Source organism: Kogia breviceps, chromosome 7, assembly GCF_026419965.1.
Source record: "Kogia breviceps isolate mKogBre1 chromosome 7, mKogBre1 haplotype 1, whole genome shotgun sequence".
Lineage (NCBI taxonomy): Eukaryota > Metazoa > Chordata > Mammalia > Artiodactyla > Physeteridae > Kogia > Kogia breviceps.
In genome coordinates, this window is record NC_081316.1 from 14,878,950 (window position 1) to 14,897,469 (window position 18,520).

Sequence of the window (18,520 nt, forward strand, 5' to 3'; positions counted from 1 at the left end):
GGGGCCTGCCGCAGGCAGGGAGAAAAAGCCACTCTCTGACTCAGTCCTGGTTGGTCCTGGGCTCTGGTTGAACCCAGCTGCTACCTGCCCTGGCCTCCCTGGACTCTGCTTCCCGGAGCCCCAGAGCCCTCCTGCCTCTGGTCTTTGGGGTCAGACTAGGGCTACCCAGAGAATTCAAAACCAGAAGGGAAGTGGGGGTCCTTCCTGCTCCCACCCTGTGCAGCTGGGGAAGCTGAGCCCTGAGGTAGGAGGCGGCAGGCAGTTGACGATGTTGTCCATTTGTCTGTCTGTCTTTCTCTGCTTCTCGCTCGCCTCCTGAATCCACAAGTTGGCAGCAGTGGGCACCAACTCCCCCACCCCCCACTTTTAAAACTTCCAGAAAAATATCTCTGAGATGAGCAGTCATTATGGCACTGTAGTAATAGCAAAAGATGCAAATATTTAAAATCTTTGTCAATAAGAGACAAAGTGATGATGGGTTAAAGCACCGTAGAATACGATGTAGCCATTCAAAAGGCCAAGGCCAATGGTTCTGAACAGAAATGAAGCAGATTGTGAAATATATTACAAAGCATGGAGGTGCGCACGTAACGTGTGTGTGTGTGTGTGTGTGTGTGTGTGTGTGTGTGTGTGGTTGCAACCACTTGTGACAGACAGACTTGGGCAGCTGCAGCTCAGGAAGGACACAGAAAATGCTAACGGGGCATGGCATTGGGGCCTGGGGTTGGGAGTGAAGAGGGGGAGACTTGATTTTTTCTCTATATCCTTAGGCACTCTTGACATTTTTGATCAAGCATCTGAACAATTTTTTTTTTTTTTTTTTTTTTTTGCGGTATGCGGGCCTCTCACCGTTGTGGCCTCTCCCGTTGCGGGGCACAGGCTCCGGATGTGCAGGCTCAGCGGCCATGGCTCACGGGCCCAGCTGCTCCGCGGCATGTGGGATCTTCCCGGACCGGGGCACGAACCCGTATCCCCTGCATCGGCAGGCGGATTCTCAACCACTGCGCCACCAGGGAAGCCCTGAACAATTTTTTAGAAATAAATTTAGTTATTTATTTTTGGCTGTGTTGGGTCTTCATTGCTGCGAGTGGGCTTTCTCTTTGCGGTGGCTTCTCTTGTTGCACAGCACGGGCTTTAGGTGTTTAGGCTTCAGTAGTTGCAGCACGTGGGCTCAGTAGTTGTGGTGCACAGGCTTAACTGCTTTGCAGCACGTGCAGACCAGGGCTCAGACCCGTGTCCCCTGCATTGGCAGGTGTTTTCTTAACCATTGTGCCACCAGGGAAGTCCCTGAACAATTTTTTTTTTTTTTTTTTTTTTTTTTCGGTACGCGGGCCTCTCACTGTTGTGGCCTCTCCCGTTGTGGAGCACAGGCTCCGGACGCACAGGCTCAGCGGCCATGGCTCACGGGCCTAGCCGCTGCGCGGCACGTGGGATCTTCCCGGACCGGGTCACGAACCCGTGTCCCCTACATCGGCAGGCGGACTCTCAACCACTGCGCCACCAGGGAAGCCCCCTGAACAATTTTTTAAAGGAAAAAATCTAGCCTAAGGATAGGTACCACTGCCAGCCCCTGATGAACATCCCTCTATAGCTAACTGAGCCTGGAAATCCCAGCATCTTGGTGGCAGCTGATGAGGGAGCCCCTCCCCAGCCTCCTCCGTCCCCCCGGAGCCTCCCTCTGCCTCACTCAGCTGAACCAAGTCATAGAAGCAGATTGAGAGATTGAGGTGCAGCCGGGCATGTCTGGAGTGACGAATGTGAGAGCAATCAACAAGAGCAATGGGGCGACGCGGCCCAGGCCTCCGAGGAGGCTGGAGGAAGGGCGTGACTCCGAAGCCGCGGAGCAAGGCAGGGGCCCTTGGCTGCTGGGAGGTGAGGCCCTGTCACCACTCTTCGCTAACCCAGAGCGGGTTCTCCGGAGTACTTCCCGGGCTGGAATCCCGGCCTGGTGGGGGGGCGGGGATGGAAATAGGCGTAAGATTCGCAGAGTCCAATCTGGATGGACCCTTGATATTATTAATACTAAAGATAATAACCACACTAGGGACCATTTAATGAATGCTTAAGCCAGGCACCAGCTTGTGGAATCCTCATAACAACCCTCTGAGAGGATTATCTGCATTTCCAGATGCGTCTAGGGAGGCTTAAACAACTGGATGCGCTCTTCTGCTAACAACCCCGCGCAGCTTCCCATTGCCTGGTCAGGCTACCGCTTCAGAGCTGTGTGATTTGGGGCAAGTTCTTAACCTCTCTGAGTTTCCTTCTCTATAAATTGGAGATAACCCATAGTCCTTATTTCATAACCTAGTCCTATGCAAATAAGTTAGTAAGTGTAAGGTATTGGTAACCAGGACTGGCTCATGATAAGCCTGTGTTTGCAGTGTTGCCCTATCCCGCAGCAAATCTAAGATGTCAACGATTGTAAAAGATGCCACTACAGAAGATGCCGCTAAAAGAAGAATGCTGCCACTTAACTACGTCCCAAGGCTCTTGCGTCACGAGGCTCTTTATTTTATACTTCCCGAAGGAGCGCTTTTTGACTTAGACATAGATTCTCATCATACGTAATTCCGATGCACACATAAAAAGGAAAATATAAGCCAAATAAATAGTTTACGCTGTTCAGAAAACTCCTTCCCATTTGGAATCCGACAGAGGCACGATGTCTGTGTTTCCCTGCCACCCCCTCCTGTGAGGCGTCAAGAGTTCGGGAGAGCGGTGCTCCCCCCCACCCCTGCCAAAATTCACAAGACGACCGGAAACCACCAGCAGCCATCAGAGTCCTAAAGCCAACTTTGCAGGACTGCAGAGCAAGCTGACTCTGGATTTCTGCTTTGGGAGTGTTGCTGACAAGTCTGGTTCCTCTCCCCTGGGAGCTCCCACCATTTGGGGCCTGGGGTTAAGAGTGCTCTGCTCTTGTCTCTGGGGTTTTCTCCCAAGCTGATGACGCCCTTTCTGCAGGGTTTGATGCTGCTGAAGTGTGGGCACGTGCAGGCAATGACAATGATGTCAGGACTGTTGCTGGCTAGCCAGCAACTCCACCGTGTAACCTGACTTTGGAGATTTAAATGTGAGAAACAGTGTCCGGGAATCGATGAAACATGAATAATTTCTGAACTTGACACAGGCCATGCTTCCAGCTGCCACAGATCGCTTGCACATTCGGCTTCAGCTGCTTGAAATGCCCTTCCTTCCTCCCCACTTTGCCTAGTTCACCCAGTTATCCCTGATCTCAGCTTCATGGTCACCGCCCCGACCCCATGCCGTTCCTGATCATCCCACTGAAGTCAAATGCCTTCCCTGTCAATGCACGTAGTACAGCTGCAATGTTACATCACGGGGGCAGGGACTGTGTGACTTTTCACTACATCTCAGTACCCAGCAATGTTCCACACGGAGCCCAGTCGTGAGCAGCGGGTGAACTGGGGTGTCCTCCTGGCCTCCTGGTTTATCTATGAGACATGTGCCGCTGGTCTCTGCATTGAACCGTGTCCCTCAGAGGCTGGATTCTAACTCACTTCTTTCACAGATGGGAAATTGAGGCCTGTGAGGTCACTAGCCCACGGGCTAGAAGTCCTGTCTCACTCCAGTGTATAGAGAGTATGGGGGGGCGGTCCGAGGAGGGGGTACTCGCTTCTGGTCGGGGTTCAGAGGAGGCTTGACATGGGAGGCGTCGCCTCCCAAGCCTCGTAGGTTGGGAGGGTGATTTGGGTAAGCTTGGGAAACATCAAGGGGAAAGGGAAGCCAGGCAAATCAGAAGATGCAGGTGTGGGCACCTAGATGCCCCATGTAAGGGCCCTTCTGAGGCCCTGGAAGGTGCAAGGCCAAGGTCACCCTCTTGGGTTTCAAGTTGGGTAACCGAGGCCCAGAGAGGGGGAGGACTCACCTGCCATTGCCCATCGAGCCAGGAGAGCTGTGGGCCTTGCTCCAGAGTGGCCCTGACTCCACCTTCCCCTGCTAACCTCCGGGCTGGCCCTGCCCGAGATGCTGGGAGGATGCGGGGAGGTGAAGGGGGGGGGGGCTGAGGCAGGATTCCGGGGGTGCACGGGCCTGCCAGCACCCGGAAGGAGGAAGCTGCACAGGGTGTCTGTGGCTGGGCCTGGGCCCGCTCGGGGACTTCCTCTTCCTCTCAGGGCAGGTGTAGCCACCACAGCAGCACCAACACCCTGACCCCGTCATGGATGGGGGCAAGGGGCCCAGGATCAGAGACTTCCTGAGTGGGAGCCTGGCCAGCTGGGTGAGGGGGCGGTGGAAGGGAGTCTGGGGAGGGGAAAGGAGCAGCAGGGAGGGGCTGGTGGGGGGAGAGGGGGCAGAGCTGGGGCCTGAGGGGAGGGGCGGGCTCAGGCGGGGATGGAGAAGTGCAGGCAGCTGTGCGGCAGGAAAAGGGGTCCAGGCCCGTGGCCACTGGCATTCAGGGGACCGGTGAGGAGGGGGCCGCGTGGGCTCAGGAGGCAGGTCAGAGGGGCTCAGGATTCACTCTGCTGGTGCGGGCCTCCCACCCAGGCCAGCTGACTCCTTTGTGTCCCCACAGGTGCTGGGACTGGCGGGGCTGGTCGGGGAGGCGGAGGAGCCGGAGGGGGAAGAGGAGGAGGAAGGAGAGGGGCCTCTTTGTCCGGAGAAGAGGTTCTTACGTCTCAGCGACGGGGCCCTGCTCCTCCGGGTGCTGGGTGTCATGTAAGGGGAATCAGAGGATGACCGGGGGGCCTGGCAGCCTGGTGGGAAGGGCCTGAGGGGTGGCTGGCAGAGCCCGGCTTAGGGGAGGTGGGTCCTCAGTTACCCCTCCCACCGATCGTCCCACGCGCCTACAGTGCTCCCAGTTCCCGAGGCAGCCCTCGAACGATCAGGGGCCACGATGGGCCCGCAGCCTGGCGGGTGTGGAACCTGAACCACCTGTGGGGCCGTCTGAGGGACTTCTACCAGGTGAGGGGTCAGGAGGAGGAGGCTGAGCCTGGGAGCCCCCTGCGGAAAGGCCCTTCTCACATCTCCCACCCCCTCCATCCGTCCGTCCGTCTGCCCCAGGAGGAGCTGCAGCTGCTGATCCTGTCTCCACCCCCAGACCTCCAGGCGCTGGGCTTTGATCCCTTCTCAGGTGCTCTCTCCCACCACCCCTTCCTGCTTCTTCCCCCATCCCTGCCCGTTAACCCCTTGTGGCTTGTGCCCTGCAGAGGAGGCGGTGGAGGACCTGGAGGGCATCCTTAGGCTGTTGCTGGGGGCGGCAGTGCAGGTGAGTGGGGGAGGGAAAGGCAGGGTCCAGCTTTGGCCGCAGAGGCGGGAGACTCCGGGGTGAGCCCCACTGTCCCCTCCTGGTCGCCCTGCAGTGTGAGCACCGGGAACTGTTCATCCGGCACATCCGGGGCCTCAGCCTCGAGGTCCAGAGTGAGCTGGCTGCTGCCATCCAGGAGGTACAGCTTTGGTCGGCCGTCTGGGACACCCTGCCCCCTGCTTCTTTGGCTGACCTGCTGCTCTCCCTGTGCCTCCAGGTGACCCAGCCCGGGGCCGGCTTGGTGCTGGCGCTGGCTGGGCCTGAGCCTGGGGAGCTGGCGCCTCCGGAGCTGGAGGTGCTGTCCCGGAGCCTGGTGGGGACACTGTTGAGGCTGGCTCGGGAGCGGGACTTGGGGGCCCAGGTAAGAGGCGGCAGGAGGAGGAAGAGGAGGACCACGCAGGCATCTTGGGGTGCCTGGGGGCAGTTGTGGGGCTCTCGGGTGGGTTACTCCTGACTCTTGACCTTCGACGTCCCCCAGCGGCTGGCTGAATTGCTGCTGGAGCGGCAGCCTGCAGCCCCCTTGTTGCCTGAGGCTCCTGCCAGGACTCCCCCAGAGGGCGCCTCACACCACCTGGCCCTGCAGCTGGCCAACACCAAGGCCCAACTGCGGCGCGTCCGGCAGGAGCTGTGAGCGCTGCTGGCTGGGAAGGACCTGGCGGTGGGGGGCGGGCAGGGAGCGCAGGTTAGGTCTGGATGGGGTCTGGATGGGGTCCGGATGGGGATCAGGCCTAGCAAGGGCTGGAGGGTGCAGGTCCCCAGACCCCTCCTGCGTCCCTTCCCTCCAGGGAGGAGAAAGCCGAGCTGCTGCTAGATTCCCAGGTGGAGGTGCAGGGCTTGGAGGCCGAAGTTCGAAGGCTCCGCCAGGAGGTGCGCTCAGATGCCCCCAAACATGGCCGCCTCCCTAACCCGCTCCCCGCACCTTCCCCAGCCTACTGCCTCCCCCAGCCCGGCTCCTTCCCGTCCTAATCCCTCTGGCCAGCGGGTGGCCCTCCCTAGCGCCGCATCGTCTGGCCCAGGCCCAGGCGCTGTCGGGACAGGCCAAGCGGGCCGAGCTGTACCGCGAGGAGGCGGAGGCGCTGCGGGAGCGGGCCGGCCGCCTGCCCCGCCTGCGGGAGGAACTGCGACGCTGCCGGGAGCGGCTGCAGGCAGCAGAGGCCTGCAAGGGCCGGCTGGAGGTGAGGCGGGAGACGGGGCTGCAGGGGACGGGGCATGGGCGGCGCGGCCTGCCGGGGACAGGGTGGGCCGCGAGAGGAGCGAATTTGGGCCAAGGGACGGGTCAGGCCTGAGGGAGGGAATAGTCACGGCTAGGAGAACGCGGTCAGGTGGTGTCTGGGGACAGGCCCTCTGGAGGATGGGGCAGATGGAGGGGAGAGGTGGAGGCTGTAGGTCAGGGTAGGTCCTGGAGAGGAGGGTGGGGCCAGTTGTAGGGGAGGCAGGGTCTGGAGAGAGCACCCAGCAACGGGGCTAAGTGGGGCTTAGAAGGACCTTGGAAGGCAGTTCCTGGGGAGAAGGGGCAGGGCCTCCATAGGAGAAGGGCGGGGCCAGGTGCTGGGGAAGTGGTTCCTGAAGAAATCTTGGATGGGGGAGGGGCAGATGGAGGGGAGAGGCGGGGCCTGGAGAGCAACGGGGGTGCAGCCAGGGTCTGTGGCCCCGGCTCTCTCTGCTCCCCCACCAGGAGGAGCGGGTGCTCTCCGGGGCTCTGGAAGCCTCGAAGGCGCTGCTGGAGGAGCAGCTGGAGGCCGCTCAGGAGCGCTGTGCCCGGCTGCATGAGACCCAGCGGGAGAACCTGCTGCTGCGGACCCGGCTGGGCGAGGCCCATGCGGTGAGATTCCCAGCGTGACCCCTGGTCACGCAGTGACCTGTGACCCCAGTGGTCCCCGGGGTTCCTTGGTGATCCCTGTGACTCCTACTCCTTGTTTTCTCTAGTGACCCTCTAGCCCACACACTTGGCCTGGCGCCGGCGGGGAGGGCTTGTCTGACCCTGCTCTCCCCTCCAGGAGCTGGACTCTCTGCGGCATCAGGTGGACCAGCTGGCAGAGGAGAACGTGGAGTGGGAGTTGGAGGTTCAGCGGAGCCTGGAGCCAGCCCCGGGCTCTCCCGGGGAGGGTGTGTGGGACCCCAGTGGAGGGGCTGTGGGTGGGAGGCTGCCTGTGTTTTCCTGCACCTTAGTGGGGACAGCTTCTGATTTCATCCCCTTCCCCCGGGTGTGTCGGGCGGTGGGGGGCGTGTGGGTGAGGAGCCATAAGGGAACAGAGGGGTCCTGACCTCACCTCCCACACCCCAGCGCCCCTGCCAGGAGCGGCTCCCTCTCTGCACGACGAAGTGAGGGAGGCAGAGGCTGGGCGGCTGCGGACCCTGGAGCGGGAGAATCAGGAGCTTCGAGGCCTGCTCCGGGTGCTGCAGGGGCAGCCAGGTGGCCACGTGAGTCCCCTCCCCCAAGCATCCGCACGTCCTTCCTGGCATCCTCCTCTGGGTTTGACCATCCCTCTCATGTGCCCTCAGCTCCCCCTGCTGGAGGAGCCGAGCGAGGACTCCGTGATTCCAGAGCCAGACTCAGCTCCCCGGACTTGGCTGGCCTCAGACCATGGCCCCCAGGGCTTGGCTGGTCAGGCAGGGGATGAAGGCCCCCAGGCTTTGGACCCGGCTCCCCTGGCGTCAGATTCAGCCCTCGAGGGGTTAGCTGAGTGTCCTCAGGCATCTGATTTGGACCCAAAGGGGGTGGAGAGGCCCCTCCAGGCGGCTGTCACGGTGCCTGTAGACACTATGGCCCAGGAGTCAGGCCCCGCTGTAGAGGCACAGGAGTCCCTGAAGAAGGCTGGCCTTGGAGTCCCTCTCCAGACCCCTGCCTCTGTGGCCCCACCTCAGGGTCCAGAGATCAAAATTCAGGCCCAGCTGTCGCTGGGAGGAGAGACTGGAGAGTCGGTGCCCGAGGCCTTGGGGCTGAGACAGGAGGACCCTGAGAGCAAACCCAGGCTCTCGGAGCCCCGCCTCTGTGGGCGGTTGGAGGAGCAGGAGACCCTAGACCAGAGGCTGGACCTACCCAAGGGGCAAGCAGAGGCCAGAGAGCATGAACAGAAGTTGGAGAGGATGGTCGGGGACCCAGCCCAACCAAAACCACAGCAGAAGCTGGAAGGGGCTCCTGAGGACCAGACCTGGGAGGGGAGGATCCCAGGGGAGATCCTGGCCAGTGGTGTCCCAGAGCAGGAGGCCCTCAGGGAGGAGATGGCACGGCTGAGGCGAGAGGCTGAGGCTCTTCGAGCTGAGCTGGAGGCCCAGGCCTGGAGGCTGGAGGCCCGAGGCACGGAGGCGGCCCGCCTCTCCGAGGAGCTGACTCAGGCACGGAGGGCAGAGGCCGAGGCCCACCGGGAGGTGGAGGCCCAGGCCCGGGAGCTGGCCCGGCTGCGGGAGGCGGTGGAGGCCGCTGGCCGGGAGCTGGAGGCCGCGTCGCAAGAGCGGGAGGCGCTGGCGGAGGTGCTGGCAGCGACGGGCCGCGAACGGAGGCAGTGGGAGCGGGAGGCGCCCAGGCTGCGGGCCCGGGCCGAGGCGGCCGAGGAGCGGTTGCAGGTGCTGCAGAGCGAGAGCCGGCAGCACCTGGAGGAGGCCGAGAGGGAGCGCCGGGAGAGGCAGTCCCTCCAGGAGGTATGTCGGGGCTCGTAGCCAGGGTCAGGAAACAGGGTTCCAGGCCAGTTGCTGGGGTTTTGGGTTATTAATTCCATCAGCAGCCGCTGAGCTCCCAGCACGGAGCTGGGGCCGGAAATAGAAAGGTGAAGTCCCCTCCTGCCTCCCAAAGGCATGCCTGGCTTGGGAGAGGGGCAGATGTCCCCTGCCTTTGATGGGGTGGCTGTAGCAGGTGGGCACGGAGCTAGGTGGCCTGGGTGCAAATCCTGGCTCTCTGACTGTGGCGCTTTACTCAGCTCTGCCCCTGTGCTTCCCTCTGTGAAATGGGGGGTGCTCTTCCTAGCTGCCTCAATGGGTCTTTGGAAGACCAAGGGAGATAATGGCCTGAAGAGCCTAGTTCATGCTGGGCAAAGGCTCAGGATACGTTGGTTGTTACAGGCAAAGTGCTTTGGGAGCCCCACGGGAAGGGGAGCTGATGCCAGGGTCGGGGCAAGGAGGCTTTGGGGAGGGTTCTAAGGAAAGATTGAGATTTTGCTAAGTGGGGAAGGATATTTCATCCAGAGGGAACAGCGTGTGCAAAGACTTGAAGGCATTAGAGATGCTCAGGGGCCCAGGAGACGTGGGGGAAGGTGGAGAAGTACGTTGGACCAGCGTTGTTGGTATTGGTACTCCATCCCCAGGCAGGGAAATTCACCCAAGGGTGTGGGCAGACCTGTGTGAGGATGCATTTGGGGAGGGTCACCTTGGTGTACAGGGGAACCTGGGGCCACAAGGAGGCAGCGCCAGTGGTCAATGTGGCAGGTGAGGGAATTCCCTGGCAGTCCAGTGGTTAGGACTCCACGCTTCCACTGCAGGGGCACAGGTTCAATCCCTGGTTGGGGAACTAAGATCCTGCAAGCCACGTGGTGCGGCCAAAAAAAAAAAAAAACACGTGGCCGGTGAGGCTGGCTGGAGCTGGGATGGGGGATGGAGGAGAGAGAAGACCTGGAAACCCCTCTATTCATTCAGTCAAGCATATTTGCGGGCATCTCCTTGGCACCAGGCCCCGTACCAGGCAGCCAGTGCGTGTGTCCTTCGGGAGACACTCACTCACAGTCTGGGGTGGAGACAGGACCGTGCGGGGAGCACACTGGACTCAGGCTGGGGCACGTCAGGGAAGGCTTCCTGGAGGAGGAGAGAGAACGGCTGTGAGCCAGGAGGAAGTACAGGCCCGAGTTTGTAGGGGTGGAGTGTGAGGCGGGGAGTGGAGGGAGGTGAGATTAAGACTTCATTAAGCAGATTTCCTATAGGGCAGGGCTTCGTCTTCCTTATGAGCAAAGGAGGGAGTTGCAGCTGTTTTCATGAGGGTAATGAGGAGTCACTGGAGGGTTTAAAGTGAGCAGAGTGGTCAGGTCTGCGGGTCTGAAGGCCCCTCAGGGGAAGCAGAGGAGACCACAAGGCAATGGGATGGGTGTTCAGGCCAGTGGAGCACAGTGCTGAGGGGAAGGTGTGCTGCAGACGAGGAATCAAATGTTCTGGCTGAGCAGTTTCCAGTTTCATCCCTGTTGCACAGAGGAGGGCACTGAGATCCGGAGAGGATAAGTTATTTGCTCCGAGATGCCTCCTGATGGAGAGGCGTGAGGAACAGGCTGTTGGCTTGGCCTGGGGAGTGTGAGAATTGGAGGTGTGGGTGAGAGGGTAAGGCCAAGAGGTTGTCTCCGGGGTCCACTTTGTAGGAGGTGATTGAGAGATGCTGTCAGACGGATCTGGATTATACCTCAGGTCCCCTACTCAGCTGTGTGGCTTGGGGCCAGTTACTTAACCTCTCGGAGTCTCAGTTTCTTTACCTGAAACCAGAATAAAAACAATACCTGTGTCACACGATCCTGTAAGGTAGTGAACGTAGAGAGCTTGGGACACTTCCTGGCACCCAGTATGGGCTTAATCCGTAGAGAGGGAGTGCCCGCAGGTGGGCAGTGAAGGTAGGGGTAGGGCTAGCCGGCTGGAGGAGCCGGCCGTGAGGACCAAGAGGGTGGAAGAGGCTGAGGACAAAGGGGAATTTTGTGAGATTTCCTGGTGGAGCAGTTCCTGGTGATAAGTGGGTGTGGTACAGGCCGGACTGGCTGGCCAGGGGAGGGAGGTCAGGGAACCAGGGGCCAAGGGGTTGTCCAAGCGGGCCTCCCGGCGCGGGGGAGGGCAGGAGGCACGGTGGATGGGGCGTTGGAGGCTGTGGCCAGAGGCCTGCAGGGGGCAGGGCAGGGGTCTGGCCCGAGATGCAGGTCTTCCTGGGCACCACTGTTCTTCCTATTCTCCGCCCTGGGGCTCTTGTGGCTGCTGGCTGCAGGCAGCAGGGACTCATGGGACTCTTAGTTTTTCAATGAGAGGCCGTGGCCAAGGGTGTCTAGAAGTGCAGTGACCCTGGGCCGTGGTCCGGGTGGGGTTGCTAAGCCATGAGGATCAGATTAAGGGTTGGTAGGCCCCATTTCCAAGGGCAGGATTTGGCGGGCGGCTGTCACGGTCGGGCCTTCCCCAGGGTTTCATCCTGCCAGGGCCCCCACCCCCCGTACCTCAGCATGGTTTGACCTACCTGGCGGGGCCCACAGGCCAGAGTGGGTCTCCTATCTACTTCCGCAGTGGTACGGCCCAACCGCCACAGGCTGCCTGGCCAGCGGCATCCGGGCCTTCCCCCTCCCAGCTCCCTCTGTGGTTAGGCCTGGCCTTCACCGAGTTCCTGCCCTCCTGTGGCTGAGGGCAGACCCGCCTCCTCCGAGCCCCTCTTTCCCCCACATGGCCTGTGTGGCCTCAGAACGTAGGGTGAATCCAGCTGTCACTGGGCACGTGAGGAACCGTGGCCTCAGAGAGGTGAAGACGTTTGCCCAGCGAGTGTCTCTGACTCCTGGCCCAGGGGCCTCCCTCACACCCTGGCAGGCCGATGATCTCCAGCTCTCTCACACCCACTCTGCAAGGCGACCAGGCCTCGTTCCCATTTTACAGATGGGGGAGTAGAGCCCCAGAGGGTTAAAGAGGTTTGCCCAGGGTGACAAAGCAAGGACAGAAAGCCGGGTCTCCTGCCTCTCGGGCCTGGGTGAGGGGGGTGGTCTGCCCTTCCGGCCCTGAGGCTTCTCTGCCTGCCCTCAGGAGCTAGAGAAGGCCACGGCGCGGGGCCAGGAGCTGGGGGCCCGGCTGGAGCATCTGCAGAGTGAGCTGGAACGGGCGGCTCTGGAGCACCAGGAATTTCTGCGGGAACAGGAGTTCCAGCACCAAAGGTGGGGTGCTGCCCGAGGGGCGGAGAGGAGCAGGCAGGGACTCGGGGAGGGCTGGGTGCCAAGGCTTCTCCTGGCAGGTACCAGGGCCTGGAGCAGCGGCTGGAAGCTGAGCTGCAGGTGGCGGCCACCAGCAAGGAGGAGGCGCTGCTGGCACTCAAAAAGAGGGCCCTGCAGCTGGAGGAGGAGCTGTTCCAGGTGAGGCCACTGCCCTGCTTGCCAGGGTCTCGGCCCACTCCTCCCTCCATCCTGCTCACAGACAGCCAGGGCTGCGTGCGCTCCTATCACCCCCGCGGTCTTGCCCCTCGATCTTGGCCAGTTGCTCGCCTCGTGCCCCAATTTGGGGCCTGTAGGAGGGAGCACTGTGCTGGGAGCCAGGCGGCTCTGCCTGGGCCTCGTCTCCGCCATTCCTCAAATGGGCAGAGCCTGGTGGCTTTACTCTGAGGCAACTGCTGTGTCCCTCATTCGCGGGCTCCACTCCTTCCTGAGCTCAGCGACTGTTGTCCTAAGTCGGGAACCGTTTCTGATAGCCGTGTTGCACGCGGGCTCAGCGCCGCTCTGGTGCGGCCCCATACCAGGTTGCCACCGCCCTCAGGGAGCCCTCTGTCCACCTGGGACAGAGGCGAGAACACAGGCGACCACCGCCAGTGGGCCCCCAGCAGACTGCTTAGCTGGCAGGGGTGGGATTGATCGGGGGAGGTTTTCTGGAGAAAGCAGTGTTGAAACGGGGGCCCAGAGGAGGAGGAGGATGTGCAGAAGCAACAGCTCGGGCAGAGGCTGGGCTCAGCCGCGGAACCGGGAGAAGGTGCAAAGGGCAGGGTGGAGAGTGGCGGAGCAAGGAGGGCAGGGCTGCGGGGTTCTGGGCCGTGGCGGGAAGTGTGACGGGGGAGGACTGCCGAAGGGGGTAAGGGTCCGCTGCGCTGTCCCCGGGCCACTGCCTCTCCGCCTCTCCTTGCAGCTGCGCCAGGGTGCTGTGGGACAGGGGCCTGAGGAGCAGGCTGAGCCGAGGGTCACGGAGGCCCAGAGCGCGCGGCTCATTGAGGTGGAGCGCAGTGTGAGTGTCGCCGTGGTGGGCACGGGGCTGGGGGGTGTGCCCCAGAGGCCTGGCACCGGCTAACGCCCTCCCTGCCGGGCAGAATGCAACGCTGGCCGCCGAGAAGGCCGCTCTGCAGGGGCAGCTGCAGCACCTGGAGGCGCAGCTGGGAAGCCTGCAGGGGCGCGCCCAGGAGCTGCTGCTGCAGAGTCAGCGGGCACAGGAGCACAGCAGCTGCCTGCAGGTGGGTGACGGCTTGCGTACCTGTCGCTTGTGCCCCGTCGCTGCCCACTTCCTGCCCCTTCCCCCTGACCCTGCCACTTCCCCTGTCCGTACCCCCTCTGCCTGCCTCTAGCCCCCACATCAGTGCCCATTTCACCCCATCTCCAGCCCTCTCCTCCACAGCCAGCCATTAGTCCCTCCTGCTTTCCCTGCCCCGACCCCGGCCCCATCTGTGCCATCCCTGCCTTGTGCCACTTGCCCGCCCCTCCACGGCTGCCTCTACCTTCGGATCCCTAGACCGCTCTCTCCTTTCCTCTGCCCTGCCCTCTGCCTTTTGCCTCCGTCCCTTACCCCCTTTCCGGCCTGGGACGTCACCCAGCAGGCCCTGCTCCCTCCTCTGGCCTAGGCTGAGAAGTCTGTACTGGAGCTGCAGGGCCAGGAGCTGCACAGGAAGCTGGGGGTGCTGGAGGAAGAGGTGCAGGCGGCGCGGCGCTCCCAGGAGGAGACCCGTGGCCAGCAGCAGGCCCTGCTTCGGGATCACGAGGCCCTGGCACAGCTGCAGCGGCGGCAGGAGGCTGAGCTAGAGGGCCTGCTGGCCCGGCACCGCGACCTCAAGGCCAACATGCGGGCACTGGAGCTGGCCCATCGGGAGCTGCAGGGCCGGTGAGCCTCCTCCAAACTCCCAGCTCCTCTCCTGGGCACCCCGTACCTGCCCAGGGCAGATTCCCTGGGTGGGTCTGAGGCCACCAAGGCAGCAGTGCTACCAGTGGACCCACCTCCATTGCTGTGCCCTCTTGTGTGGCTGGGCTCTCTACACTTCCAGGGTGGGCTCACCCTGGGGCTCATCGGTGTTCGGGAGTGGTGGGCGCCTGGCACAGCGTTCTGCCCTGTGGCTTTGTCCCGGGGCTTAGGAGACCATGGGCTTACAGGTCCAGACGGTCCAGCTACCTATGCGCCCTGGCCTCGGTCCCTGCAGCCCTCTTAGCTCCTTGTTCATTGCAGGCACGAGCAGCTGCAGGCCCAGAGGGCCCACGTGGAGGCGCAGGAGGTGGCCCTGCTGGCAGAGCGCGAACGCCTGATGCAGGACGAGCATCGGCAGCGGGGCCTGGAGGAGGAGCTCCGGAGGCTGCAGAGTGAGCATGACAGGTACCAGCCCCGGCACAGCCCCGTGCCCCTCGGGCCAGTTCTCAGTGTTCCCATCTGTGAAGTGGGTTGGTGGTGAGTTGGTCGCTTTCCCCGTGGGTTCCTGCTTTGCCTCCTCTCCCCATCAAGGCTCCTCTGGCCCTCATGAGGGGCCTGGGGGTGGGGTGGGGCAAGTCCCCTTGGAGAGCAGCTCTCCTTGCCTCTGCAGAGCTCAGATGCTGCTGGCGGAGGTGTCCCGGGAGCGAGGTGAGCTGCAGGGGGAACGCGGGGAGCTGCGGGGCCGGCTGGCGAGGCTGGAGCTGGAGCGGACACAGCTGGAGGCGCAGAGCCTGCGACTGCGAGAGTCCAACCAGCAACTGGACCTGAGCGCCTGCCGGCTGGCCACACAGTGTGAGGTGCGGCGAGGGGTGGGCGGTGGCTGGGGAGGAAGGGTGGCTTGGAGGGGCGTTGGGGGCTGGCAAGAGCGTGGAGAGAGTGGAAGGCGGCGGCCCCGAGCCCTGTTAAGCACCCCTGCTCGTCCTGCCGCCTGCCCCTGACAGCTGTTGACGGAGCTCCGGAGCGCCCAGGAAGAGGAGAACCGGCAGCTGCTGGCCGAGGTGCAGGCTCTGAGCCGGGAGAACCGGGAGCTCCTGGAGCGCAGCCTGGAGAGCCGGGACCACCTGCACCGCGAGCAGCGCGAGTACCTGTGAGGGGCCGTGGGGGCCGGCGTGGCTGCTTATGGGGAGGCGCCCTGGGAAAAGGGGGAGGCTGACCCCCGGGGGCTCGGGGCAGCGGGGATTTATCAGCCCATCCGGGGGCGTGTCAGGCTGTCTTAACGGGCAGGGTGGTAGCAGGGTGGACCCCGTGTTCCTGCCCAGGCCTCAAGCCCACCTCCTCCCTCCCCATCCTCCCAGGGACCAGCTCAATGCCCTGCGCCGGGAGAAGCAGAAACTGGTGGAGAAGATCATGGACCAGTACCGTGTGCTGGAGCCTGGGCCCCTGCCCCGGACCAAGTGAGCCGCCCCTCCATGCTGGTGGGCCTGGGATCTTGCCTACCTAGCCCCTGCCCTGCCCTGCCCTTCGAGCCCTGGCCCAGCCCAGGTCCAGGCCCCAGTGAGGGTTTGCCTGGCCTTTGCCATCCCAGACATGGCCCTCCTGTCCCTCCTTCCTCCCTGACCTTACCCCCTCTTGCCCCCAGGAAGGGCAGCTGGCTGGCAGACAAGGTGAAGAGGCTGATGCGGCCCCGGCGGGAGGGGGGCCCCCATGGGGGGCCGCGTCTGGGGGCCGATGGGGCTGGCAGCACCGAGAGCCTGGGGGGCCCCCCAGAGACGGAGCTCTCCGAGGGCAGGGAGGCAGATGGGACAGGTGGGTCCGGGGGTCAGGTGACCAAGATGGTCCCTACCCCACGTCCCCTACCCCCTGCCCCCAGGGCTTGCTAACGCCTCTGGGCTTCCTGTGTGGCTTGCACACGTGCTCCCCGCTGGCCTTCCCTGCTGCAACCTCTCCCCACTCCCCTACATGGTTCCAGTAGCTCTTCGCCCCGCATCCCTGCTGTGTCCCTCCTGGCTGGCACCTCCCTTCTGCCTGCGCTGCCACCCACGCCATCTTACCCAACCACAGCGGTACCTAGGACCTCGGAGCAGCGGGGGCCTTTAGTGAGAAGTCATTTATCCCAGTCAGCAGATGAGGAAACCGAGGCCCAGGGAGGGGAAGCACCTTGCCCAAGGTCACACAGTGAGTTAGTGTCAGAAGCAGCACAGGGTCCAGCCTCCTGTCGCCACCTTCACTCACCCAACCCTGCGCCCCCTCCTGCCCTCACCTCTGCAGCCGCCTGTCCCCTGTGGCCCCTGTGCAGCTTCTCCCTGCTGGCCCCTGCACTCTGCCCAGCCCCCTCCTGGCACTGCTCCGATACCCTCCCCGCCTGTGCCTCTTGCAGGGTCCCCCTCACCGGCTCCCATGCGCCGGGCCCAGAGCTCCTCGTGCCTGCGGGATGAGACCCTGGCGGGTGGGCAGCGGCGGAAACTCAGCTCAAGATTTCCTGTGGGGCGAAGCTCTGAGTCATTCAGCCCCGGGGACACCCCGCGGCAGAGATTCCGACAGCGGCGCCCAGGCCCGCTGGGGGCACCCAGCTCCCATGGCAAAGGTGAGGGAAAGGGCCCCCCCCTCCCATTAGCCCCCCAGTTCCCTGTGGACCCACCAGCTCCATGGGGGAGGGGGCTTCCTTCCCCTCTCCTATGTCTCCCCACAAGCCCTGTTGCCTCTGCGTTGGTCCTCATGGCCCAGTGGCTGCCTTGTGCCCCGCCCCCCCCCAGGACCTGGCGTGGGATGGGACGGCTCTGTCGAGACCCTGGCGGAGCGTGAAGCAGACGCCAACAGAGAGGGTGAGTGGGGGCCTGGGAGGGAGGGCGGGTAATTGCCCTGCCTGGGGCCCCTGGCAGGCCTCAGTCACCCATTCACTCATTGGACAATGAACCTTTGACGTGCCAGGTGATGTGCTAGCTGGGGATACAGCAGGGAACATTCTGGTGTGGGGAGGTGGGAGACAGCAAATAATATGCATAAAAATAATAATTATCTACAACAGCTCATCCAATAGAAACCCGACGTGAGCTCCACGTGTAATTTAAAATTTTTGAAGTAGCCTCATCAGGAGAAGTAGAAAGAGACGTGTACAATTAATTTTTTTTTTTTTACAATTAATTTTAATAACATTTTGTTTAACTCCGTATGCCTAAACTATTATGATTTCAATGTGTAGTCAGTGTAAAAGTCATGAATGAGGTATTTTATATTATTTTTTTCACACTAAGTCTGAAGTCCAATGGCATTTTACACCCAAGCACATTGCAGCTCAGACCGGCCACATCTCACGTGCCCAGTCCTGTACTGGGCAGCTCAGCCCTAGGATATTAGGAGGTGACAGTGTTCTGGGAAAAAAGGAGAGCAGGGTGAGTGAGATCAGGGGCACTGGGTGGGCAGGTGGCCGTTTTAATTAGGGCGCTCACGCAGGTCTCCAGGAGGAGGCGGAGCAGAAGCAAAGGCTTGGAGGTGAGAGTATGTCCTGTCCACATATCTGGGGAATGGCTTTCCAGGCAGAGGGAACAGCCGAAGCGAAGGCCTGGCATGTTTGAGGCCTGGCAGGGCAGCCGGGAGTCCCCCGAGGGAGCGAGCCTGAGCTGAGCTTTTCCCTCCAGGCGTCGAGGTGCAGGAATCGGAGAAATGGGCTCTCGCCCCTTCCCTCAGCCAGTGACACTGCGTGGATGGGGAGCTGGGGAGTGGAGTCTTCTCGACCCTGGAGTCTCACCGGGGGCCCCAGGCAGCCCAAGAATTTGGGGAGGCAGGGCACGTGTGGCGAATCCTTGGACAAGGAGGCCCGGGCCACCAGATCCTCCACAGCCCGCGCTCCCAGATCCTCCACAGCCCGCGCTCCCAGATCCTCCACAGCCCGCGCTGGGGGCCCGAGCCGGAGCTGGGATGGCTTTGTGGCCAGGGGCGATGGCCGGCCCCCACAAACAGCTCCTGCCTGGGGCTCCGCCATGCGGCCCTTGCTGAGGAGGTGGTCTCTGGGAAACCCCCCAGCTGAAGGAGGAAGGCAGGAGTGGGCAGGACTCCTGCCCACTCTGGACCCTGCCCGGTCCAGATGGCGAGCCAAGGACCGTTTCCTGGGGACTGTGGCCCGGGCCCATCTCTGAGCCTTAGCTGGGACGTGAGGGACACGAGAATAAAGCTGTGGTGCAACCACCTGAATCTGTGCTCTGTGTCTACCAGCCGCATCTAGAAGCCACTAGGTGCCAGGGACACATGTGGCCTGGAATCCTTCTCTGCTGACAGAGGCCTGTGGCCATGGGCCTCCTTGCCCTTCATGGGGCAGCAAAGGGCTTTCTTCAGGGGAGGGGCCCGCTGGGCTGGCCTGGATGTCGCAGTGGTGGGGGGAGGGGGCGGAGGTTCTGGGTAGCCAGCAGAGTGGGTGGGCTCTGAGTCTGGGCTCAGCCTTTGCTTGAAAGGTGGGGTCTGGGCTCC

The 18,520-nt window shown here is 62.4% G+C and overlaps 1 protein-coding gene across 3 annotated transcripts; it reads left to right on the forward strand.

Moving 5' to 3' along the window:
- Nucleotides 1–4,165: 4,165 nt before the first annotated feature.
- CCDC88B (coiled-coil domain containing 88B) lies at nucleotides 4,166–17,846 on the forward strand. Of its 3 annotated transcripts, XM_059068167.2 has the most exons (27): nucleotides 4,166–4,237; nucleotides 4,532–4,674; nucleotides 4,809–4,920; nucleotides 5,020–5,089; nucleotides 5,166–5,224; nucleotides 5,319–5,402; nucleotides 5,481–5,624; nucleotides 5,742–5,890; nucleotides 6,049–6,130; nucleotides 6,280–6,438; nucleotides 6,939–7,085; nucleotides 7,261–7,369; nucleotides 7,548–7,684; nucleotides 7,766–8,902; nucleotides 11,999–12,126; nucleotides 12,204–12,321; nucleotides 13,082–13,177; nucleotides 13,260–13,400; nucleotides 13,785–14,041; nucleotides 14,381–14,524; nucleotides 14,730–14,916; nucleotides 15,061–15,206; nucleotides 15,415–15,513; nucleotides 15,699–15,865; nucleotides 16,437–16,643; nucleotides 16,813–16,881; nucleotides 17,695–17,846. In XM_059068167.2, the coding sequence occupies exons 1-27, from the start codon at nucleotides 4,178–4,180 to the stop codon at nucleotides 17,748–17,750; spliced, it is 4,407 nt and encodes a 1,468-aa protein (XP_058924150.1). In that variant the 5' UTR covers nucleotides 4,166–4,177; the 3' UTR covers nucleotides 17,751–17,846. The 3 variants fall into 3 exon arrangements, with proteins under 3 accessions (XP_058924150.1, XP_066893609.1, XP_066893610.1); XM_067037508.1 differs by adding an exon at nucleotides 17,510–17,548 and having other exon boundaries at nucleotides 4,809–5,089; nucleotides 7,548–8,902; XM_067037509.1 differs by having other exon boundaries at nucleotides 4,809–5,089; nucleotides 7,548–8,902.
- The last annotated feature ends 674 nt before the right edge of the window (nucleotides 17,847–18,520 follow it).